The 26,349-nt window shown below is 44.3% G+C and overlaps 1 protein-coding gene across 2 annotated transcripts in view; it reads left to right on the top strand.

Annotated features, from left to right (window-relative positions):
* The first annotated feature begins 540 nt into the window (after positions 1–540).
* LOC100576196 overlaps positions 541–26,349 on the top strand; it is a 159,232-nt gene continuing 133,423 nt past the window's right edge. The window contains exons 1-3 of one of the 2 annotated variants that reach the window (XM_006565579.3): positions 541–1,127; positions 2,041–3,223; positions 12,477–16,126. In XM_006565579.3, coding sequence (XP_006565642.2) covers positions 12,548–16,126 — 3,579 coding nt within the window. In that variant the 5' untranslated portion in view covers positions 541–1,127; positions 2,041–3,223; positions 12,477–12,547. Of the gene's footprint in view, positions 3,224–12,476; positions 16,127–26,349 lie in introns of both variants that reach the window. The other variant, XM_006565581.3, reaches the window with a different exon arrangement.

Below are 26,349 nucleotides of genomic sequence, written 5' to 3' on the forward strand. Positions count from 1 at the left end.
CGTCGGGTGAAATTTTATTCGGTTTGGACGACGGTATCGATGGCAGGGATGGGATGGAATTGTGACGTTTCATTAATTTAATTGAACGCTGTGCCCCCGCGCGTTGCGTGATCTTTTCATCCCCGAACTCATTCGTCTTTCCCCGAATGGGGAGATGGAGAGAGAGAGAGAGAAGGAGAGGAGTTGTTTTTTGCCGCGGATTCGTTTGTGAGATTGAAGACGCGAAGTAGGTACGATTTATGAAGGGACGCGGAGGAAAAATAATATTGAGAATCGTGCCAAAAAAAAAAAAAGAAATATTCCTCTTCGAAATCTTACGATCTTACAAATTCTCTGAAAAATTATTATATTCTTATTTTTCATTTATCCTTATTTTTGATTCATTATTTCGTAACGATATTCGATTGAATAATATCAATTTGCAATAGGCGAGATAAAAGTGATGAAAAAGCTTTTCGACGCAAGGGCCCTTAAGAAACCGGACCACCGGTTGGTCCGCTCCTGTTTGTCGTCCCTCGATCACGATCCCGATCCACGCGGCCAGTCTTGCCGCGCCAGCGCGATCGAAAGGATCGATGTCGTTGCATCGTTGCGCGGCCGCGTCGCGATCGTTTCGAAATATCAAACCGCAAATCAATTTCGCGCGATATCGCACGGGTGCAGTGAAATAAACATCGTCCATCGTCGAAACCGTGTTCGTGATCGAGAGACGCGATATCGATACGATGAAAAATCCAAAAATAATACACCGATATATTTTTCTCTGTGGCATCGATTGATTCCTCGCAACAACGTCTTCCATCCTTAATTACGAGCATTCAATTATTTCGTCTTTTTTCCGTTTCGTTCATATTCCTTCTCTCTCGTGCAAGAGATTTGTCGTTTTGTCGGTGGTACGAGTTTTCCAGTTTCTTTTTTTCTTTTTTTTTCGCCTCGTGGAACACCGTGTTGTGTATCGAACAGCCGTGTCACGAGCCGTGTTTTCCGAGCAGTGGATTTTTCGTAGCCGTCGTCTCTCCGGATGAAAAATACGGAGGGTGCCACGATCAGCGTAACGGGGGAGTGTTAAGGGACAATTATATTAACGCCTTTTCGGATCACACCCCCGCTTACAAGATCTTTCTTGGGTAATTTCTTAAGAAGGGGGTATATACCCGCCGCTTCTTAAGCTTATTTAATCTCTCTGTCGTCTTTTAACGGTGGAGCGGCATAATCTAAAATTCATTGTCTCCCCCGGAGTTTCAACTTGGTCGCCCGCTTTCTTTCTCTTTCCCTCTCTCTTTCTCTCTCCACTCTTTTTATCGTAACGCTGTCAAATCTTATCCGGCCCCTTCCGTTTTCTATCTTCCTCTCTTCTAATTCTCGTTGTCGTTAATTTTATCGTAGTTCTCGACGTCATCCATTTATTCGGAAAGGGAAAGAAGAAAAAAATAAGAAAATTTATTAGGTCGTTGATCGAGTTCATTTATGAGAAATACTGTATTCGAATTGTTTCGTTTAATATTGTATGCGAGTTCATTTTTTTCTTTCTTAATTTTTCTCTCAATTTGAATAGAGATTATTAATTTATCCGTTCTCACTATTCAACGCTATTCGATCCCATTGGATCGTCGAACGCGTTAATTAATCATCGATCAATGCTTTTTCACAATTGTTTACACGAGCTTGAGACAATTGTCAAAATACAGAGTCGAATACAAAATAAATTTCTCAACTTCCTGCCTTTCTCGAAATTTCCTCTCTCGGCTTCCTTTCACACCGACGATAACCCGATACATTCTCATTCAGTTCGCATCGGTAATGACTGACTTTTTTAAGTAGAGAGAGAAAAAGAGAGAGGGGGGAAAAAAGGAAAGGAGAAAAAAAAAAGAGAGAGAGAAAAGGAAATTACAGCCTATCATCGTTTACAAGCGATCCATACGACTCGCTTAACGACCCAATAAGAAAAAAATTGACCCTTTCTCATTAAGTTATACCAATATACCATCGCCTCGCATCGATAAATTATCGCGCTTTACGATTCTCTTCCTGGTCACACAGCTCGTCCGTGACGAATCGCCCTTCCTACGTTTCTCTGAACCGCGGATCATCAGGGGGTTCGATCCTCTCGAGGGGAGGGAGAGGAGAAGGGAAGTCTCGCGAAAAAGCGGAGGATCCGCGCTGTGATTAACGATTTTGTACGACCGTGCGTTTTTACGTTTCGTGCGTGGCATCGAAGAGATAGCCCGCCATGCACCGCTTCGGTTCTGATAACACTGTTTGAACTGTCAGTCGTCGCCTGATACCGAGTCGGTGTTTCACAATTAGAGAAGCGGCCGTGAAAAAGTTCGAAACCCGGCTCGTCGTCGCTCGTTGTGATTAATCGTGTGCGACTGACGACAGTCAGGGGAGGAGGAGGAGGAGGAGGGAGATCGGTTTCGAACGAGCAGCGAAACCCGGAAAGGAGAGAGTTACGAGAGAGAGAGAGCCGCGGCGATATTTCAACGGAACGTCCTCTTCTCGCGGCGGCGAGATAAAAGAAATCGCGGTGTGTATCGAGGAAACCGAGCGAACTCGCTCGACGAGAGCTTCGAGCTCTCCTCGAATAAACGCGTTGCCACCGGGGTAAAAAGAAATTATTCTGGAAGGCGCGGCGCGATAAATAACGAGTGTTCCACGAACGACGCTCGAGCACTGCCCGAGTATCATCTAACCAGACCAGACGATTGCTCAGCAACGCAAAAATAGAAGGTGATTGATCGTGCGGGTCTCCGTCGCGAAAGGAATGCGATCTGTGCTCGGTGAATCTCTACGGGAGTTACGTTAGCAAGGATCGAGACGACTCTTGCTGTGAAATTTAGTGATCTCTCACGGTGTTCTGTTTTTCCGATTTTCTCCGAGATGTATGTGCCGCGTATTGTATTGTAACGTGAGAAGAAGGAAGCTTCCTTTTCGGTTGGATCGTTCCCTCGGTGCCTTTTTATCGAGCGGATGATCCCTGCGATAACAGGGTGGGCCTGTGGAGAGGATAGAGATATAGTATTGGCCGCGCAATCAGGAATCATCGATGGAACGGGTGGGCATCGAGTGGTTGGCAACGTGCTCCACCGGCTAATACCGGCCACGACGAAATTACGCTGCGCCAAGTGTAGCCAGAAATTGGCAGGATAACGTGGCCACAGTCGATTACTGGGTGCAGCCAGGAGGGGATCCTCTCTCCCAGCGGGTGCGTCGGGTGCGTTAGGTATGTACATTGCACGCCTGCATTTACACGTGCTCGATAATGGCCCGTGCCGCAAAGTAGTTGATTCGTAGATCTTTCATCAATCGAGCTTATCGAGCTTTTTTAACCCTCCACCGAGTTCTTTCCATGATCGATCGTGGAGAACGCGCGTGTATTCATCGCTCTCACATTTTTTAAACGTTGTTTAAAAATCTAAAATTTGAATACATTTAATTCAACTTCAATTTTTAAATATAGATACAATTCCTGTACTAAATCTCGATATTAGCTCTCAATGTGTGTAGAAGTAAACACTGGTTCATTCTAAAATTTGTGTAAATTCGAAACGCGATGCGGGTGCGGTAATCAGCTGTTCGCCTCGCGGCAATTAATAAAAAAGACGTAGAGGGGGAGCGTTCTCGACGTTTCTACGGTTATCGTTCACTCAAACCTACGCGTTCGAGGAGAGGATCCCCCTCCAGCGCTACGCGAAGATCGGATGACAAGGCGGGAGGCGTGGGTGTACTACGCTCGTAAGATCGGCGCACGAGGGCGGCCGGTCACCCCGGTGAAACGAGAACAAAGAAAAGTTTTCATGGGCGCGGTGATGAGTTATCGCGGACCCGCTTTCGGATGTATCAACTTATCGCCACGCATCGTGTTAAAAAGTCGCGATTACGAAAGATAAATTCATTTCGAATTACTTAATTCATCCGACGAAAAGGAACGTTTCGTAAGAATGCGAGTTTCTTTCTTCGATCGTTAAGTTAACGCGTTTATTCCTCTTCGAAAGTACTTAATTACTTTGTAGAAATCAAATTTTCTTTTTGTTTCTCGAATATATATACTATCGTATATATTGGATCGCCTCTTTTTGTCCTTTTTTTCGCGCCAAATTTATAGGAGTAATAATAAGATTACGTCTTTACATTTTATAAGTACATAAGAAGTACTCGCATATAAATAAAGTCTGGAACAAGAAATTCCACTCATAGGCGAGCTATAAAATTCTCAATTTAATTTCGTTGCGCTTTTCGGAATCCCTTCCCAACTTTGTACAGCAACGTTAAACGAATTATCGTAAAATTATCGTAAAATTATCGCAACACCATAATAAAATGGCGCGATATTTTACAATATCCTTATCGATTTATTCACCATTTCCAAAAAAAAAAAAAAAAGAAAAAGAAAGAGAACCAAAAGAAAATTGACGCGATTCACAACGAGACACAGTTTAACGAGAAAGAAAACGTAATACGATTCTCTCAAATTCGAAAAGTGTGTCGTATTCGTTTATTCGAGAACGTTTGTTCTCGAACGATAAATCGGTTTCCCGTCGATGATTTCATTCCTGGTATAAATTCGCGAATTACCAACGTGATTTGACTCCTCCTGAACGACCCTCCCCTCCCTTCAGTGAGCGATGAACGGCAGCGTGCGTGGCCGCGTGTATATACGATAAAGCTCGGCAAACATTCACCGCGGCTCGATTCATATTCTCCGCGATTATCGGCCACCGAATGAGCTGGACAATGGCGGCGAGGATGGCCAACCACGATCCGCCGTCCGTGTGTTGGTTATCTTCGTGTGAATGCACTTGCCGCGACGGAGCGCGGGTTTCGAAAAGAGCCGCCTCGTAACGAGTGTATCCGGTACAAGAGCGAGATCAAAGACGAGTGGCTGCCGAGAGAATGGTTCGTGTTTCTGTTGCTAGAAATCGAAAATTTCCTCGTCCTTCGTAGCTGCGTTAAAAGGGAAATACAATGGAATTTCGAATCTGAGAAAATTATGGATCGAATAAATTTAGAAAAATAGTTTTATCTTTTTTTTTTTTCTTGGAGAATTGGCTCGAAATCGATCGATGAAAGTAAATAGATTTTTCTTTTTAGAGTCTTGCGATATTCGTGGTATTCGAACAGAACATTCGAGTATTTTTTTCGGCAGCGAAATAAAGAGACTTAGCTCATCTCCCTCGAATCTAAAAATTAGATTAATACGGTTAAGCAATGTGCGTGTTTATTATATTAGCGAGAAGTATACATATACGAAGAAAGGAGATGAATTTGAATTGAAATTTGTTGAATCTCAAGCCCAGCTTCTTTTCAATCTATCCAATCTTCGATATCGTCGAATCACACCTCGTAGAGCTCGCAGCTCTACGAAATCTTGATTCGACTCCACGGGAGTCTCTTCTTAATTTCGAAATTCAATTTTATCTCTCCCCGAGACCTCTTTACAGTTAAGATATTTAACCGAATGGAAGAAGGTATGAAATGAAAAGATATCGAACTCTCGCCGTGAGACTGAAAATTATTCGTATCCCACGTATTCGTATTCAAAATGGATAGGTCCCAGTTATGGAACTAGGGATCATATTATCGTTTTTTTTTTTTTTTTTAAATTCTCCTCTAAACATCTGCGTCGAATCTTGGTTTCAAACATCGTTGCATCGAGCGTTTGCATCGTTACGAAACATTTCTCACGAGGATAAATCTATTCCTCTTTCGAATTCTAACGATTCGCGTTACGTAGCGGTCCGAATTCGAGGCAAACAGGGATATAAATAATCGAGAATCCCTTGGAAAAGAAAGAAGGGCCCGTTTCGCGTCGCGGTGGCACGATATCTCGCCCGAGTTGGCAACAGTTGTTCCATTGCCAGAACCGAGCACGTGGTTTATTCGCGAGCGAAAAAAATGACGCGCTTCTCCGTAAGGTCGTGGTGTACGGAGAAAAATGGAAGAAAAGGGGAGGCTTGGACCATCTGCGGGCCACGAATCCGGGCCCCCGCGTGGCGGCCTTAGCCAAAATGAAAAAGAAAAAAAAAATGTGTGTGTACGTTCGACCAACGTACGAAAATATTCATTAAAAATTTGTATGGAAAATTTAAAAGGACGAAGCGATTATTAAAGGATATTATTAATATTTATAATATGTTGAAACGAATAATCAACGATCAAAGAAGGATCCAGTATTTTCTTACGATCTTTACGACTGATTGATTTAAAATAGGAAAAGAACGATTGGATGGAGCGAGAAGATCCTGCGTGTCGCGAGATTCGATCTCGAAAAAGCGTTCTCAAAGCGGTGAGGAGGATATTTTTTTCTTAATTGCAGCAGGCCGCGCGTAACAGTGTAACGCGTGGCGTATGATAAATAGCGAGTAACGATCAAAGGGAGCACGCAATATGAACAGAAATAGCGATCGTTTCACGGGGCATTTCTATGCGTGGCTCGGTCGTGGTGCAGTTGCACAGGTCATGCACCTCAAAGGCTAGCCTTGTCAGGGCCATGAATAGCCCCATCGGCTTAGGAAGCGTGGTGGGGGGTAGGGAAGAAGAACATCGTGAAAGGGCATCGAGTGTTTTCAGAAGGTACTGTACACTCGAGAACCACTGGAATACCATCCACAAGGTATAGATCGCCGGCCCATCAGAAACGATACATTCAAATGGGATCTTTTCTTTTCTTTTCTTTTCTTCTCTCCTTTTCTCTCTTTCTCCTTTTTTTTTTGAAGAAACGCTTCTTGGATTTTCCAAGAAATTGAGATCCTCTCGAGATCCTTGCCTTCGTTTCAGCAGGGGTTTCGTTAATACATTCCGTTCGCAGTTCTTCAGAACAAATTCGTCCGTTCGTAACGCAATTTTTAAACACGATTTTAAAATTTTATATATATATATATATTACGAATTGGATTTTTTACATTTTTTTTACGGAGGGAAAAGAATAATGCGAAAAATATCCCGATCGTATCCGATTTCATCGTATTCGAGAAAGATCGATACGCTTATCACCGTGGAGATTTTTGCATCTCATTATAAATTGAAATCTTCGAGTAACGAGTATTAAAGAGGGAATATTGGAACGTTGGACTTTGAAACCTGTGTGATTTTTAATATCCTCGGGGCGATATTTTTTCCTCCTCCTCCTCCCCCTTCTCTTTCATTAACATCCGTATCACGTACCTCGGTTATAATAGTACCCTCGGTTACATCGCGGGTCTTTGTGATATGATTGATATTCGAAACGTGCTCCTTTTCGCGTTTCAACGTTCGTAAATTCAAATGTGAAAATTTCAATCCTTTTGAAATCTCGTGGCCGGGATAGGAAGAAAAATTCAGGCTGGTATAATAATTTTAATTAACACGGTGATAAAATATCCACCGTTGCGCAGATACGATCTTATCCCTGATCTCTCGTGACGATGCGAATACATCGAACTCACTCGAATGTTTCATAAAAGAGATTTGCCAAAATGAATGAGGAGATAAGTGTAATATTTAAATAGGACATTTCTACACAGAATTGGCTTGTGATCTCTCTCTGCGCGTTTATATCTCTCGTTTTATATTCCGATCGGTGCTCCTTGTCCCAATAATAAAATTCTACAAAATCATTCGTCCAAATGGGAGAACGAATTGGACGAGAAATTCTTGTAACTTCGTATTTCAATCTCAATTCAAACGAGAAATTATTGGTCGAAAAATTGGTGGAAGCCAATTACCGGCAATATAGCGCACAAATATGCGCTCGATTAAGTGGGCTGTAAGAGGCACCGTTATCTCTAGTGGTGGAGAGGTGAGCGTCAATCCGTGAGAAAGATTAATGGTTCAGCATTATCGAGCAGATACAGTTGAAGTTAATCTGTAGGTTTTTCACGCGCGGGAAGTCTTCATTTGACGTGGCGAAAATTCGTTTATCACGCCCGGCAAAATCACCTCCGCACGTTGTGCACGTTTTTCCTCACCCTCATATTTTTATTATCGCGATAGATATCCACCGCGATTATTCCGAGCTAATAAAATAATACCGGAAGAATAAGAAACCCTCTTTGATCAATTTATAACTGTGTATCTTTTCTTTTCTTTCTTTCGCATCCTGAAAACAAATTCAGACTGAGGAGAAGGAGGGAAGAAATAAAAGAATACAGGAGCGAAATGCGAAAAGAGTGACCCGTTAAAGAGAATAACGAACGAGGGATTAAAGGTCTCGTCGTTTGATCAATCAAGGGGTCAAAAGGGGTTTGAGCCTTGGCGAGGTTTTACTTTTAACGAGCCGTAGCTAATGCGTACAAGTGTTTTCGCGATTGATGCGTGCAACGATTATTAACTCATTAACTCGAAACGGTGCCACGGTCGAGAAATCGTGCCCACGCCTCTTCGCCTCTTCTTTCTTCCTCGCCTCCGAGTACAAAAGATTCGCGCGCGAACGATTTTTCTTTCCTCTTCTTCTTTCTTTTCTTTTTTCCTAACATTGTCGCCGATGAATCGAAGAGAGACAGAGTTGTATCCTCTTGGTGGCGTCCCACTGTTATTTTGGCACCGGGCCAAAAACCCTCCGTTCAAAGAAGCGGTGAAGCGAGCGCGAGGATAACATTGGATAAAAAGATGCTCGCTCGATAGATAGAGACGTCTTTATTTACACTACCCCCCTTTCTCTCTTGTAAAATAGTTTCTCTCGACACAGTTTCTCGCTCTTCCTCTTCCTATCGTTAATTTCGACGACATGGTTCCTCCACTATGCAAAAATTAATCTTTCCTTTCCTTTCATGCGATCGACTCGTCTGTAAATACACGCAGATGAGTTGTGAGTGAAAAGCGCGTCGCTTTCGCGGAATCGACGAACGAGCGGCAGAGATCGGTGGTGGTCGCTCGTGCAAAGAAACTGTATCGAGACCACGCGTGTAATTAAGTATTCGCGTATATACGCGCGGCCGTTGTTTGGCCGAGGAGAGGGAGAGAGCAGACGAGAGAGGAGGAAACACGAGTCGTCGACTCGTGTGTGGTCCCTTGCGTACCGGCGGCTGCCACACGATTCGTCGACTCGAGCCCTCGACTTGTATCGTTCGATTGGATACGAACGATTACAACTCGAGACAGCTGAAACACAGCTCGTGTGCGGTATATATTTTCAATGTTCGCCTCGTGAACATTGGATGGTGATTAAAAAAAATTTTTCCCTTTTTTCTCTCTTTCCTTTTTACGCGGTCAGAATCGGAGGAGAGCCGAGTGCACACGTCACAGCCTATTCGAGTCGGCCGATCTTTGCGTATACATATATCGAAATTGTCTAGATTTTTACATCCCGATGATGTATGAAATTTATGCTAATATATGCCACGAGCACGGATCCACGGATTTTTTTTTTTTCACACGAGCTTTTCTTTCGTTTAATGGGAGCCAGTTGTACGAGGAGAAGAATTTAACTCTTCGATTCCGGCAGACCCAGATCGAGATCCGGCCCGAGTCCGGTAGATATCAAGGGACCGAAATTATGCCAAGTCGAATTGAAGAACCCATACGTCGGTCCACTCGTGCCTGCCTCTTTTCCTTTCTCCTTCCTCGAACTAATTATATTTTTAACTTTCTAGAACTTTCTTACGTTGCCTGTTCTTGCGAAAACGAGTTTCGTTTTTCCGTATAGTGGAGACAATTGGAAACAATTTTATTAAACGTTGTATTTCCATCCATATTGTATTCAATTTTTCTCTCTCGTTCAATTTTCATGATATAATTATAACTCGAATAATAAAACCTGATACTTGCTGTGTGTATCGTTTCATCGCAGTGTTCGAAGAATTGATAATACCGCGATTTATACGATCGGGGTTAACTTGTTCGAAACTTCTTCTCGGAAAGTCATCTCGTTGCGAGTTCGATCCATCGATTAAACGTCATATTAAATTAATCTCCGAGAGATTTCTCATGTCCAGAACGTTTATTATCGTAAAACGTATGGACGAAGCGCGGATCGAGGGTGAAGAATTTCGTTAACGAAAATGCCGATTTCGTTGCAACGTGTGCATTCTCTGTTCCAGAGAGGCGAGATTTAAGATTCGGGTCAGTGCATCCGAAAAATAGGTTTCTCTCTCTCTTTCTCTCCCTTCTTGCGGCGGCGTTCCCGCCGTTGCCGATGGAACTCACCCATTCGGCGTGTCGCGTTCCACCCGCGCGGAATGTATTTTTTTTCGAGATGATAATTACGAGCGAAACCTTCTGTTTCGCTCTCCTCCCCTCCGTTTCTCCCCTTCCTTTTATTTATCGGGCCCGTGCATTGTGCCCCGTTGGAACCGCATTGTCTCGAAAGAAACGAGCTTTTGTTGCTCGTTTAGCGGTCCTGGTTAATGCGACGGGCAGGAGAGACTGTTACATATAGGATGATTCAGAAATATATTTAGACAGGGCGGAGGAAATATGAAGAAACGTGTACTGAGAGCTATAGTGCCCTCCTGTGTATCTTAATTTCTAAGTTTAAATGATTGATTATAGGTTACGTTTGTACTCGAAGAAAAATTGAATTACGGTTGAGGTTGAGAGTAAAGAATTACTTTAATACTTCAACTATTTTATATCAATCAAAAGCATATATAGTCGTGAACAAATGTTTAAAATTATTCGAAATTTTAACTTTTTATTATCACTTTTTCGGTATCCAATTGTGCGTGGGATTTAACCAGATCGTTATTTGATATATTTCTTACTGATTTGGAAGTCGCTATTGCTTTGGAGAATCAACCAAATCAAAGAATTCTAAATACAAATTACTCTAATTTATCGAATAATCTGAAATCCGTTTCACGAAACTGTACTCGCATACTTTTAAAAAAATATAAATTCGATTAACACGATTTAAAAAAGTATCGACGCTTATTTCTGAACCACTCTGTACATCAGCGTCTCACATTTTCGAGCCAGCACGCGGCCGACATCTTAATTGTGGGTCAATTTCAGAGAGAGAGGAGAGAGAGAAGGAAGGAGGCCATGGGCGAGCAGCAGGAATCTCTCTCTCTCTCTCTCTTGACGCACGAATCTCGCGGCTACGCGGTGGCCCACGGCCGATATCTCGACGAACAGATCTAAAAGTAGAACTCTGGCCGAGAGATCCTTGAGGCGAGGCCGCGTGGGAAACGTTAGAATCGCGTGGAGCGCGCCTCTAATACTCTGATGGGACGTTGCTTTAATTCAATTTACGCTGCACGTCATCTTCCGAATTGAAACTTATATCTCGGGGGAGGGCGCCACGTTTCGATATTTATCCGGGATATTCTTTCAGATTTTTATCCGTCTCTGCTCGCCATTTAATCGAAATTCCTTCGTAATCGCTTTCGAATTTCGAGACAAGCAAGAAATCTTCGTGGAATTCGGGAATGAATTTGGCAATAATCGCCAAATCGGTTATTATCGAGATTAGAAATTTGTTTTCACGGGTAGATTTAGAGGATTTTTATCAACGATTCGGGAGAAATTGCAAAATGCAACGTGCGGAATATCGAAAAGGATTGAATTAAACGAATTTGTAACTCTGATTCGAACGTTTGTAAAAATATATCAATATGTTTGTCCATATCTATTTTCGTTTTGAAAATATGAATTCGAGAAAAAGGGAATTTCATCGAAATCTTTCTTCGAGTAAGAAACTCTTTTGTATATTTACTCCTCGAACCAGAGGAAATTTTATTTCGTATTATAACGAGTATAACGTTTCAACGCGATTCGATGCACACTTTCGAGCATTAGATTCATCTTCCCGTATAAGGAGAAATGGAACAAACCGTTAAAATGGAATGAGAAACGACGAATATAGCGACGTAGAGATAAATAAAAGTTGCACGATTTTCTCTCGAAATAAACATCAGCCTCGCTTTAAGAAAGGGATCGAATTAATCTTATCATCGACAAAACCGCCCGCCTTAACGATCTTCTCGAAACATCAAAGCGAAGAATTTACGAAACGTCGATTCAGAACGAGGATTTATTTTTTTTCACCGCGGCCGTGAATCGCGATTAATCGAGAAAATTTAATCGCCGCGATATAAATATTCGAGGCGAGCACAAATATACTTCTACGATAGTCAATATTCACCGTGCAACGGTCGGCCGGGCATATTGAATTCCAAGCGGCCGTTATGGTCTTTAACGATTCGACGCACGAGCACGTGGCCGGCCATTACAATATCTAATGCGTCCCAGGCTTCGAAAACCGAATTAATTCCGACCGGATATCGGTCAACTACCGGATACCTCCGCATTGGTGGAACGTGTGCGCCCGCCGGAAACCTAAAACGGGAGAACCGTTTTACGGAAGCGCGCTGTCCAATATTTTTACGAGATAGAAAAACCATTGCAATTACAATCACAAAAATCTTGGGAAAAATTCGAAGAGATTCGAATTCTCGTCGATTCGATTTATCAATTGATATATACTTCTTATCACGGATTAATCGTAAGAACGTTCACCTTTCTTTGCCGTTTCGATTCACGGTTGTCCGTTTTCGCAGGATAAGGAAGAAGAAACGTTTGAACGAGGATACGATTAAGCGAAGATGCGAAGACACGCAGGATCCAGAAAATGAACGATGAAATAATCGCGAAGGGTTTGACCGGTGGCGGGAACATTCCGTTCGCGGACGAGGATGGAGCGGTGGCGGGGCTGGACGATCGCGGCGCGCGAGAGGTGACGCGGAAGGAAGCGCACGCTTTCGGGACGTTCGGTGGGCCGTCGAGGAGGATCGATCAAGAGGGAAGGAGCTGCTCGTCGACGGTGCTCGAACGGAATGCGAGCATGTCGGTCGGGCAGCAGCAGCAGCAGAGGCAGTACAAGCGATCGCCCGGCCCAAGGAGGATCGGCTCGAGGAACGAGGGGATCGAGGGGAGCGGGGAGAATCCTCTGCAACGGTACGAGAACGCCGTGTTGAAGTATCAGAGGGCGAGCAGGCAAGGGAGCCGGGACAGGATGCAGAATCACGGTTGCTCGAGCAGCGACGAGAGCGTGGCGAGGAACAAGTCGAAGAGCATCAGCTCGATCGACACGCAATCGGTGAACAACATATTGGACGAGTACGAGGACCTCGATTACGGGAGATCGTCGGATCTGAGCGACGTCGGGAGCATAAGCGTGTCCAACTTCGAGGCCGTGATGATGGACCAGCGGAAGAAGCAGCAGCAGCAGGAGAGGTCGAGAGCGTTGGCCGCGTCCAGGATCCAGCCCAAGTGCCTCGCTGCGCGGGAGAAGTCGCAGCTGGTGGCGAGAGCGAGCCAACCGGCCCAGCAGCCGAGACAGAAGGAGTCGTCGAGGCACGCGGTCCCGCAGTCGCCGATCGAGGACGGGCCTCGGCCCTCGTCTTGCGTGCCCGTGACCGTGGACCCCGGCCGGGCGAGAGGTGTCCCGGAGGTGTTGCTTCGCAAGGGGGAGGTGCAGAAGAGGGTGGACGAGTGGTTGAACCAGACGCAGAGCCAGAATTTCACGGTCGGGGCGCGGGAGAAAGCGTTGACCAGGTCGAACAGCAGCGCGGACCAGAAGAGTCAGAGGAGGTACAGGCAAGACTCGAGGTCGAGATCGATCGACGAGGGCAGGGACAAGTCGAACGGGACCTCGTCGAGTTACGACGATCTCAGCCGGGCGGAGAAGAAGGCGGAGCGCAAGGCGAGCGCCGACAAGGTGAACGTTGGCGTGAACACGAGCAGGGGGACGTACAAGGAGTATCTCGCTTCGAAGAACGGAAGGAGCGGCGGCAAGCAGCAGGATTACGGCTTCAGCGCGTCGGGCTGCGGCGCGATCGGTAGAACGAGGGACATGAGCCCTTCGACCGCCGCCTCGAGGATTCCGCAGAGGGGCCCGTTGGGCTCGAGCTTCAGGTCGAGGCGAGGACTGGACTCGTCGGGCAACGGCGAGGCGAGCCAAGCGGATAACAGCGGGGGGGAGCAGGCGCAATTTTGCCAGGGCGAAAAGAACTGTCGCGCGAGAAACGCGGCCGACGCCAGGCCGACGACGACGACGAATTTGGTAAAGACGAGAAACGAGTCCGATATCCACGGGAGGATATCTGGGGTGGTGGGAAGCGGCGTTACCGGTGGTTCGACAACATCGGCGTCCACGTCGTCGTGCTCGGTTATCCCGTGCAGGAAAGCGTCGTTCAAGCGGTCGCAGAGCCACGATCAAAGCGCGGCGCGGCCGCTCGTTAAGGAAGAGACAGGCCAGAGAGGGAGCAGAGGAGGGAGCGGCATCTCCAAGGGCCCGGCCAACCTTGGTGACCAAGGCGAGCCGATCTCGCCAAATAAGGACGGAGAAAGTAGGCGGCCGGCTCTCACGACCGATTCATCGCGAACGGCTGGTGATAAACCAGCCGATGTTGCCTGTAAATCGATCGAGGCTGCGAGGAGCGGCGCTGATCGGCCCACGCGGGATATTATCCACAGGGTTACGGGTGGTGGTGGCGAGTCGGGCGAGACTAGGAGGTGCTATCCCGTGCAGGACAAGAGAATGGATCAACAGACGAGGCAGGAGGCCGCTACCACGGTGGTTTACGGCGCGGTTGGCGCCCGCGTGCGGACCCTCCAAGGTCACCAGGAATCCCGCGTCACGAAGCCGAGGAATCTCCAAGCCGGCCTCGCCCCGCCGGAAGCTAGAAAGCCGCCGGTTCTCCCGAGGAGGGATCAGATCCCTTGCTGCCAGGAGGGGAAGGACGACCGGGCTGCGAAACGGTCGCCGATCGGCTCCCCTCGATCCACGTTCAAACCGAACAGTCGGGTTTACGCGGCGTTGCAACAATTGAACGAGCAGAACTCGGCCAAGTCGAGGTCGGCGGGCAACGGTCCCGCTGACAAGTCGCCAGCGAGATCCCACTACTCCTCGCCGAATCACGCGGTGGAGAAGATTTACGAGCGCAGTCTTCAGCCCCAGGTGATTCACGTGGATGACCTCCAATCGATCCTTCGACCTTCTTTGCAGGTTTCTGCTTACGGCGAAGGAGGGACGGCCGGTCGATCCGATCGCAAGTCGCCTCCCGGAGAAGTGGTTGTGCTCGCCCAACGAAACGAAAAGGAGGACGAAGAGGAAGAGGAAGAAGAGGAGGAAGAAGAGGAGGAAGAAGAAGAAGAAGAGGAGGAGGAAGAAGAAGAAGAAGAAGAGGAGGAAGCGGAGGTTTACGAACGGGTCGGTGAGTTGCGGTACGAACACCTGGAGACTATCGAGGAAGACGATCAGAAGAGCGAAGCGTCCGTTTGCGGATACCCAGAGATCGGGTTGAGCCGATGCTCGAAGATCGAGCGAGGGCTGGCGAACGGTAGGTCGCAGGAGAGGAGGAAAAAGAGGAAGAAGAAGGAAGGTTTGACGACGCAGCGTTCGAAGCCGGATCAAGGGAACGAAGCTGGCAGGACGTTCGTCACGTTTCGCTCATCCAGTTCCCCCCAGGACATTAAGGCGAGCCTGCAATCTCGACCCGCCGCGACTGGTTTGTCGGAGTGCAACGAACAGCAGGAAAAACGGGAGATCGCCGCTGCCGAGGAGCCGCCGCCGAGGATCGTCCACGACGCGGAGATTCTCCCTTACGATTCCGGGAACCAGGCCGACAGAGGCGAACCGTGTCACACGCGGGAGAACAGCGATCTATCCACCGCCACTATCCCCGTGGACGAGCTTGAGAGTGAAAGGCAGGCGGCAAAGTTCAAGGTCGAAGACGCGTGTCTCGGATCGAACGAGATGCCCGATCATCGAACAATGGAGGCAAGATTTCAAAAGGAGGATGCCAAGGAGGTCGGTTGCCAGAAGGTCGATAGATGGGAGAGCGAGAAGGAGAGGGCTAGCTCGAGGGAAATGGAGGAGCGCGGCTCCGTGGTGAACGAAGTGTTGGTGAAGAATCTTCAGTTCGAGCAAGATTTGCCCAAGGATTCGGTGGAGCACGTTGGTGGTGGTGGTAGTGTCGGTGTTGGTGTTGGTGTTGGTGTTGGTTGTAGTGACGCGTTTGGAAAGATCATCGAGCATGTCGGTCAGCAGAGAGCGATGGGGTACCACAACGTTTTGTGCGACAATTACGAGAACGTGCAGAACGCGAGGTATAAGGAGAGCAAGGTGTACGTGACGAAAGAGGAGATGGAGCGGCAGAGGCTGATGGAGCTGCTCAGGAAGGGAGATTACGAGTTAGCGAAAGCGGTGAGTGATGACAAAACGACTTTTATTGCCTTCCTCGCTCTTTACTTACGTTAATGTTTTACGCGTTTAATCGCTCATTTCTGATCCCCCCCCCCCCCATCTCCGTTTTGTCTCTCAACAATCTGTCACACCTGCCACGCGGTGATAAAGTAAAATTGAATCGCGAGTCACGGAGTCGAGCAGTTGAGAGCGATCTTTATTAGTCTTATCGATTCCAGCATCTCGATCGTGATTCGAATCCGACCCCGGGATTTCGGCGGATCGACCATGTCATTGGGAATCGTTTCATAAATATCGCGTTTCGATAGCGGTAACCAGACCGTTTTAATTCGATCCGAGATAAGCTTCATTGGAGAGATACGGTTGACAGCAAACCAATAATTACGTTTGCCGTTCGATACGTTTGTATATACATATATATATATATATATTGTCGAGTCAGTGGTTCTTCCAATAATTACAAGTCGGAATTAACCGAGATACGTTCGATTTCCTCTTTATCTCGATCGCGATGTACACCGAATCACCATTACGGGGAAAGCCTCTTTCACTCGTTTCCAATGGTGTTCGTTGCCACGGTATTCCATTTGCCGCTTCCATAATCTCGCCTACACCGGCGATTTCCCAACTTTGCAAATTTTCGCCCACGGCGAACTTCGACGAAGCGTGTAAACAGACCGTGTTATGATCGGCGAACCGCGATGCGCCGATAGAAAATAGCTGCCAGCTTCTGTTCTCGCGTTCATCCTACGTCTCTAATTACGTCTCCAATCCAAAGTTTCCGCAGAATTCACTTATACTCGTATCGATTCATCTCGAAGTGGATATTCGTGTCTTTCGATAACTCGTAAAATTCTTGTCCTTTTCTCAAAGGATAGATAATCCGTCAAAAATTCAGGTGGAAGGAATTTGGGAGGAAATTATCGTTGAGAAGAAGGGTAGCCAGCGTGGTATCGCGTGGTTGGAAGTCGTTGCCTCGTCGCGCGCGATCTCGAGACAGACGAGAGACTCCGCGTAAGAAACTGGTGGGGAGGAGAGGGAGAGGCTCGCACGATTTATGATCCAACCGAGCTGGGAACCGAGCATTAGGTATGCGGTTCATAGTACGCTTTAACGCGCAAGAAAGATGCAATAAATTGTAGCACGCGTGCTAGTACGCGCGAGCCTCGAGCTCTTAACGAGATTTCGTTTTCGACTTTTTCCCCCCTCCCCTTGGCCTTTCGTTTCAAGGACGTTGTAAATTAATTTTCACCCGGGATCCGTTCAACGTGGTGATCGTGACGTTGTTAATCGATTTTTCGCTGTGGCAATACGAAATTTCATACTGAATTCTTTTAATTGTTCGCGCGTACGTGTATCCACGAGTGATGGTGGTAGTTCATTACGGAAACGGTGAGGAATCTCGAAGCGAAGGAAAAATTGCGAATTTCGCGATTATTAGAACGGCGTTGACGGGTAAAACGTGTTCAATGGATCGGATTAATAAGGGAGATTTTTTTCGAGAAGGTTGGCCACGAGACGACATTAACTCTATGGACTCTATGTAACCGATTTGAGCTCGATTAACTCTCGCGGGCTGTCATCACCAGACGTTCGATAAATTGCTTTCGTATTCTTTTATTGGCCGTTTTTAAAGGACTCCTCCATTAGCGATTCCGTCGGCCGTGAATTTCATCCCATGACATGTTGTTCCGATGGGAGTCGCAATTAACGTCGTATTCTTGCATTGTTCCGGAATAATTGATCGATTTACGGACAATGTGTATCGCGATAAATCTGGGAATGCCGGCAGCCCAGGCAAACAGTAATTAAAACCATGTTATGTATTATCGCAACGAAGGGGAAGGGGGAGGGGGAAGAGGGATCGGGGAGGGGAAAAAAAAAAAGAGGAAGAAAAGGATTTTCATGGAACTAATGGCGTGCAGCTTGTTTCGCAACTCTCGTTTATTTCTTCCCCCCTTTTTTTTTTTTTTTTTTATTCCGCTCCAGATGCAAATAGCGGATTATTTGCCCATTGTTACTCTGGACAGGGTATAAGCGATGTAACGAGATAATAATAACGGTAAAAATGACGGTATTATTAAAAACCATTTTATTTATCAATTTTACCCCAAGATACGAATATTGATCGAATATTTATAAAAACTGTCAAATGCAAATTATTCTTCGTCGAGATTATCCCTTTCAAATTTCTCAATTATCGAATCGAAAAAAAAAAGAAAGATTCTTTTTGACATGTAAAAAAGAACGGCGAGAAGAAATTATAAAATCTAATTCTAAAACTAATCCATCATTTTCTTTTCTCAAGTTAAAATATCTTTTCAACAACCTCTCTCCTTACTTAATAATATCACAAAAAAAACCATATTATACAAAACCAAATATATAAAATTTTAATCGAACAAAATTTTCCACGAAAAAGAAACCCCGATTCTTCGATTTCCCTCGATAAATAATAATGTAAATGGGCAAGATAAAGTCGGCGGTTAAGGGCGTGTCGATCGAATCCGCGAGAAAATACCTCTTCTGACTCGAACTCGCTCGTCATATCGGGTTCACCCTGCCTCGCTCGTAAATTTCCGCGATCAAGAACAGAGGAGAGAGAGAGAGAGAGAAACAAAGGGAGGGAGAGACGATCCTCCCTCCTCGTCCGTATGCGCGGAAGCGCTCTCGTACGCGCGACAACGGCGTATGCATTTCTGCACGTACGCGCGTGTACGCGCGCGCGTTTACATATCGATGAGCCCACACACACACACACTCTCTCTCTCTCTGGAGCCATGCATATCTGGATGGGTGCACGCACGCAGCCCCATTGTCCACAGTCGGCGATACACAGCCGGCCGACCTACGAATTATGACTCGATTAATTCCGCTGTGATTCTCACGCGCGTATCTCTAATGCGCGCCCCGCGACCCCTAGATCGCTCGAGGATCCGCCAGGACGCCGGATATCGCGCGAAAATGGGAGCCAGAATTCGACGAGAATTCGATTAACCTATGGTTTCGCCCGCGAAATTGGGGGAAGGGGTGGAAACGTTGCTTTTGTTATAATAATTTCGGCGGTTTGGAGATTCGGTGAAATTCGTTCCGGATGTTTATTGGTCAAAGTCTCTATTTTGCGAGATGTTTATGTCCAAATGTATTCAGTTTTCGAAATGATTGTAAATGATTTAGATATATTTAATTGTTGCGTTTTGCGGGTCAATGTTATTTTTCTCTCTTTATTCAATTATCAAAATAATTCACATTACTAAAAAAAGTTGCAAAATTACTTTCGAAAGAAAAATTCCAGATGGAATTCGTGTGAAAAAGATTGTAATTTTTCTCAAAGAATTTCAATTTCGTTCAAGTTTTCCAAACTTATTGTTGACAGAAATAACTGCGTTAATTTAATTTAATTTTTTCGTATAATTTGCATCGACAAAATCAACTCGAGGGCAATACGGCATCGGCCTCGCTCAACCCCTTCGAACGTCGATATTTTGTAAATTGTACATGCGCCCTTACAAAGCGACAGAGGTAGACGTCCTTTCCAAGCCTGAAAAAATATTTTTTCTGCTTACTTATCGGAATCGCGACGAATCGGAATCGATCTACCGTGGCGATCGATCGTGCCGTGTGTACACGGTTGTACACGTATTGGCCACCTGCTGTCCCTGACAGTGTGCATCTCGATTAATCTTCGCTTGATTTTGATGTATTGCGGCCAAAATTATGTATGCAGATGCACGTATATCCCCGGCTCGAATTAATTGGCGACAGGGATCCGGTTACAAAAAAACACACCGACGGATATACGGTTATACGTTCCGTGATGAAAACACGGATTGATCGTTTAATTGAGACGGTTTCGCGATGCATTTTGGATGAAAGCAAAGTCCGTTTGTGTAGCGTTTGCAATGCCAGGCCACGCGCCATATAGCACCATAACTGTGTGCGCTAGATATTCTCGATCGAATCGTTTGAATCGTGAAAATCGTATGTGTCCGGACCCGTGTAGCGTCCGAGTATTATCCGAGCCTCATCGAGTCATCGTGGCATAAAACGGCCGTGTCTAATTTTATGCGAATATAAGTGTTAACGCGGGGAGCAAATATCGCGAGTCGGCAGGCATTCGGAGGTGAAACATCGAATACCAATGGAGCGTGAAAGAATTCACGGTTAGAGGATGAAGGCGTTCTTCGTCGGTGAAAGGAGAGACAGGTGTGGAAAGTGGAAGAGCTCGTGGCTCGAGTCGCTATCTCTTAATATTATATTTGGCTTGGCTTTCGTTTATTGTTATTATTATTATTAGTTGGACAGTTTGAATTTTTTTCCTCTTATCGTAAAATTTATATCGTTGGCGGTAATAATTTCAAGACCTCTTATGTATTTTTGGTCCTACGTTTCTATCGAAAATTATTAGTCCCAGGTCTCTTTGAAGTCTATGAACCACGCTGTTAAACACGTTACGCGAAATTCATTATAAATTACTCGGGACTGAAAAGTGGAAACATTTTATGTTTCACGAGGGATAAAAAAAAAAAAGAAAAAAAAGAAAAAAGGAAAAAAGAAAGAAAGAAAGAAAAAAAAAATTCTCGTCCAGGCCATTAAACGTTCATAATAGATAATCCTTTTAAATATTTCGCCCCTGTTGGCCGGGCTCAGTTGGAGAAAATTAAAATTACTCGGCTGAACTCCCGATAAAATGTTCTATTATCAAATTTATATTTTCCCCTGGAAACCTCCTTTAATCTTCCCCGCTTGTTCGCAGCAAACGCTCGCGTTCGTCCGTGAAATTTATCATCCTTTATTTTCCAATTCGTTTCTCCTCCTCGATGGGGGTACAGTTTCCCCGTGTTATATCTCGAAGATATAATGACCGCATTTTGCATGACGATGAAGAGAAGTCGGAGATGGGAAAAGGGATATCACGAGGATATTATTTTCTTGCTTCGAATTTTTTTTCTTTTTTTTTTTCATTGAATTTATTTTCAAACGTTTGTTACGTTTGTTATCGTTCTCTTTCCAATCGAAAAGTTATTATCGATTCACGCGATTGATGGGGGAAAATATTTTTTTAACATTCTTCTGTATCGATATTTATTTCTATAAACCGATTATTCTTCTCGAATCAACTAATCACATTCAATGTGATTAAAAATTCGATTGTAATTCAACTATAACCGAGATAAGATAAGAAACGCTGGTCCTTGTATTCCGCGAACAAAATTTCGCGTGCAAGTTTTTTTTTCGCCTTGAATAAACACATCCATTTGCAGTAAATTTTCAAAGAAAACGGCGCTGCATTGCCACGGCGTCGTCCCGCCCCTGAAAATTTTCCAATTTCCAATTTTCTCTCGATTTTCATCGCGCTCAACAACGATGAGAATTATCGAACGAGTAAAGATCTGGCTTTCGACGAGAGAGGAGGAGGTCCTCGAGGCAAAGGGCGCGAGACTTTATTTAGAAATCGACTATCCAGGACAAAGGGGATGACACCTGCACTGTGTTTCGAGTGCCGCTCCTCCGTGCGAACGTCGCGACGCTTCCTCGGTTCATTGGATTTCAATGGGCAAGCCTCGTTGCTTCGATCGAAGGGTGGGTGCCGCACCTTTGACGCTGTGCTTCCTCGAACGGAGGAGAGACAATTGTGCGACAAGATGGAAAATTCGAGTTCGATCGTTGCGCAAACTTGTAAAATTATCCGCCATTCCCTTTCGCGATCTCGAGGATCGATTCGCGCGGCGAATTACACGCTTTTGTCTCGCGATATTAAGACGCGGAGAAAGAGGGAGAAGAGAGAGAGGAAGAGAGAGAGGCGCGCACACGATCCTCTCGTATTCCCAGCCGATGTATCGATTTCCACCGACGAAGACTTATGATGGTTGGCGCGTGTACAGGCTAACGAACAGCAACGGGGTATAAATTGCATCGATACCGGTGGATACGTGAAAGTGTAGCACGAACGGCCATCGTCGGCCTCGTATCAGTTTCGCGTAGTTTATTAGAGTCGTAAAACCGGGCGGTGGCAACAATTCGGTCGCTTGTCGACGATAAGAATCGATTCGGAATAATACGCGATATAGACTGAAATTATACGCCCCTGTACACTCGCCAGTGAATCTTTGCAGCGATCAATCTTCTTCTGAAATACGATTTCGTCAAATTCGCTCGATCAACATTCTCGCGTTTCTCTTTTTCTCGCGATTCTTCAATTCGAACGTTGTATTCGAAGGTACATGCTCGTATCAAGGAAATCTTTTTCGTGTTTTAAAAATTTCATTCGTTTAATTATTAATTCCCAGAACTATTATACAATTGTATGTTGTAATTAAAATAAAGGAGGGAAATACAAAATTTATATTTCGATATTAATAAAAATTGTTAAAAATACGGGAAATACATTGAAAATTGTGAATGCTTTTGTTTCTTTATATTCAATATTATAAATTACACGCAAAATATTTTATGATATTTTCAACAATACCCCCTTTTTTAGAAATTTTTCTAGAAATAACTTACGTAATTAAAAAAAAAATCTCTCTATCGTTTAAATTTTCATATCCATTAAGTAACTATTTCAGTATCAACTTTATTAAATTAAACATCATTTCGTAAAAAAGAAATCTGACTTCGCATCACAATTTCACCAGCAATCCATTGTTTCCAAACGAAGGTATCCACGATATCGATTTTTGTTTTCACGTTTCTTCCCTTATCTCCCAAACTATCCCTCCGTCCTAAACATAGACGTTCACCAAAATTGAAACGTGACTTAACCAGAACTTTGGCCTGATCTACGCGTGTTCCCTGTCTAGGTATACCCTCCGCTAACAGCTGTGTTTACGGTGTATCTAAAGCCCCCGCTAGCCTGTTCCGATGGTTTGCCCGCCTCGTATTACGCGGTGCTTGTTGTGGCCAAATGCCACAAGACTCGAGGGGCTTTGCCAGCGATCCGTTCGACATCGGGTTCGACACAGTTTCGAATATTCGAAATTATGGCTTCGACGAAACCGTGCCTCTCATTATCCGATATACACCTCTCTCTCTTTCTTTCTCTTTCTATATATATATATATGTTTCCCATCGTCGAATCTGTCGTCACGTTAAGTCAACTTGCACGATACGTATCTCGGCTGATTATGGAAATCCCTTTAATGGCAAATCTAGGATACGTGTCTATAAATGTGTATACACACTTGCTATTCAGTTTCGAAATCTCTCAAGAGGATTAAGCTGCACGGTTATCGTCATAGACGTCTCTCCTCGCTTTTTTTTTCCCCAGATGCTCCAGTTTCCAATGAATCTGAGCCCCACTCCCCGCGATCGTTGTATACCTTGGTGATATCTGTGCTTCTCTTTAGAAACCTCTCCCCTCGTTCCGCGTTCCTTTCGAGGATACCCCGAGATATCTTGTCGAAATCCTCGATCGCAAAGGGACCCGTCCAACAACTTCCGCTTTGCAACTTGGAAATTAATTACCAACGCGCGTGAAACTGTGTAATTTTAATTTTCAGATTTTGTTCGTAGATAGGAATAATTTCGTTGGAAGAGATATGTATGTATATTGTTGGAGAGTTTGGAGAAATTGGTTTAGATTTCTTTTTAAGAACTGTATCATCCGTTCTTTCGTTCTTTCGAAAATATTTACGATTTCTTTTCGTCGAAGAACTTTCATTTTTGGTTGGAAATTAATTATTGCTCGTGGAACTGTGTAATTTTAATTTTCAGATTTTGTTTGTAGAATAATTTCGTTTGAAGGGGATGTAGAAGATGTAGAAGTTAAAAATTGGTTTAGATTTTTTTTAAGAACTGTACGAATATCGCAAAGTATTCCTCTTCTATCATCCGTTCTTTCATTCTTTCGAAAATATTTACGATTTCTTTTCGTCGAAGAACTTTCATTTTTGGTTGGAAATTAATTACTGCGCGTGTAATTTTAATTTTCAGATTTTGTTTGTAGAATAATTTCGTTCGAAGAGGATGTAGTTAGAAATTGATTTTTTTTTAAGAATTGTATCATTTGTTCTTTCATTCTTTCGAAAATATTTACCGTTTCTTTTCATCGAAGAACTTTGGAAGTTAGAAATTAATTACTGGAACTGTGTAATTTTAATTTTCAGATTTTGTTCGTAGATGGGAATAATTTTGTTCGAAGGGATGTATAAAAAGATAGAAAGTTAGGTTGCAAATTGGTGATAGATTTTTTCCTAAGAATATTAATATTTAAGTTTTTTTTCTCTTCTTTCGTTCTTTCGAAAATATTTACGGTTTCTTTTGGTCGCGTCGAAGGAACGGAAGTTCTCGAAAGAGCTCTTCAAGAACTCTCTTCAAGAACCTGTTCAAGATATAATAGCATTTTTTGTAACGAGTTTGCAGGAAACGAAAGCTTGTTCGCGACCGCTACGAGATACAAGAATTACGTTTTCGAACCATATCCTGCATCGAGATACAGATTTAATAACATCCTCTAATTTTTTTTCTTTTAACAACGCGTTTGATGCGACGCGATCGAAATATCACATCTTCTCGCTTCGAGTATTCTTTTTTTTTTTCTTCTTCTCTCTTTTTCTCTCTCTCTTTTTGCCCAGGTTATCGTTATTGTTTGTGAAATTTAATTAATTCGTCGTATCGATAGCTTTGGCACCGCCCCCGATTCCAAATTTAGCTTATAATATTTTCAGGGCTCGTTGAATATTTTCAATTATTGAACGTACATTAACGTAATTACTTTCGTTAGCATCGAAACCCAATTTCCGTCAAAGCCATCGCGTGCAAAGAATATTCAGTTTATTGGCGGTAACCGCCAACGCGGTTCGGTTACGTCGAATGCGGAATAATAAATTTCACAACGTTCCATCTGGCGTGAGCTTAACCCTCGTCACACGATTCGAGGGAAATGGACAGGTTCCTAGGCAAGAGGAGGAAGCAAGCTCAGCGTGAAACTGAAATTCGCTAGCTTCCAAGTTGGAGAAAATTTTTGCGGAAGATCCAAATATCTTCGCTTTGTAGCGCGGAGAAAAATTTCTCCGTTTCCAGATTTTCGAGAATTTTGGCGCACCAACCAATTTTGATAAAATTGTATCAGAAATGACGCAATCTGTCTGCAAGGGATAACGAGACTCTGATATCAATCTTTTATAAAATCAAAGTATAAAAAAAATTTCATTCGATACAATTGTAATATTAAATTATTAACGAAATTAGAAAAAGATGTTCAAAGTGATTTCAAATTTTTCACGATGTCCACGATTTTGTATCCCTGCCTCTTGAATCGATCTTTCATTCTTCGTCACCTATTTAAATTTATCAGGCGTCGTAGAAAGAAGAGTTAAGATTCATTTGTAACGAGATTATCAACGCGGCCACGTGAAGCCGATTTCCTCGTGAGAGGCCGACCCCCTAAAAATAGTAAGCCTTCCAGGAGGAGACATACGCGGTTGAAATTGCCATATGGTGTACGTCTCGTTTCCGACTGGTCGATCAAGGGGACCGAGAATATCTTCTCTCTCTCTTCTCTCCTACGAGGTATAGCCTTTCGTTAAAAAGTCGAAAACCGAAACCATTCACATTCGAAACAGAGATTAAAACTCAATAATGATTCCAAATCGATCTTGCAATCATCTGAGAACAATTTTTCGTAGATCTCGTTGTCCCAGAGGATAATTATCGCTTTCGCAAATTTACAATATCCATCGAAACATCACTGTTTCACTTCTTCCAGCGCCATTTCTGTCAACTATTCGGTTGAATCGAAGAAAAATTCACAATTCAAAGCGTGTACACGGTTCCATTTCGTGAAATCCTCTTATACGAACACGTATACACCTATTAATCCATCTCGATAAAAAGAAGAGACATTGCCGCGCGAGAATTACGAGGATTGGACTCGTTGGTTGATTCTCGATAAGGTAGAGTTGCGCGATATGTATATCTCGCACGGATCGTTCTCTATGCAACCTCGTAAAACGATCATAGAATGATCGAGTTATGGAGAGACTATATATGTATCAATATATATATATATATTGTAGACGAGATAGTCAGACAGTTCGTTCCACCTTTTGCTCGTATTTTCGCGATCCAACCAACGGTCCTCGATATTTTACGATCGAGGCGCATGGCGGGCAGCGATAAAGGGGTGGAAGAAGGCCGCGCGTTGGCCTTTGCTCGCCGTAAAATGAAATTTTCCGCGACGAAGCGTGTCCAAGTGTGTGTGTGTGTGTGTGTGTGTGTAT

This window comes from Apis mellifera, linkage group LG5 (assembly GCF_003254395.2).
Source record: "Apis mellifera strain DH4 linkage group LG5, Amel_HAv3.1, whole genome shotgun sequence".
NCBI classification, from domain to species: domain Eukaryota; kingdom Metazoa; phylum Arthropoda; class Insecta; order Hymenoptera; family Apidae; genus Apis; species Apis mellifera.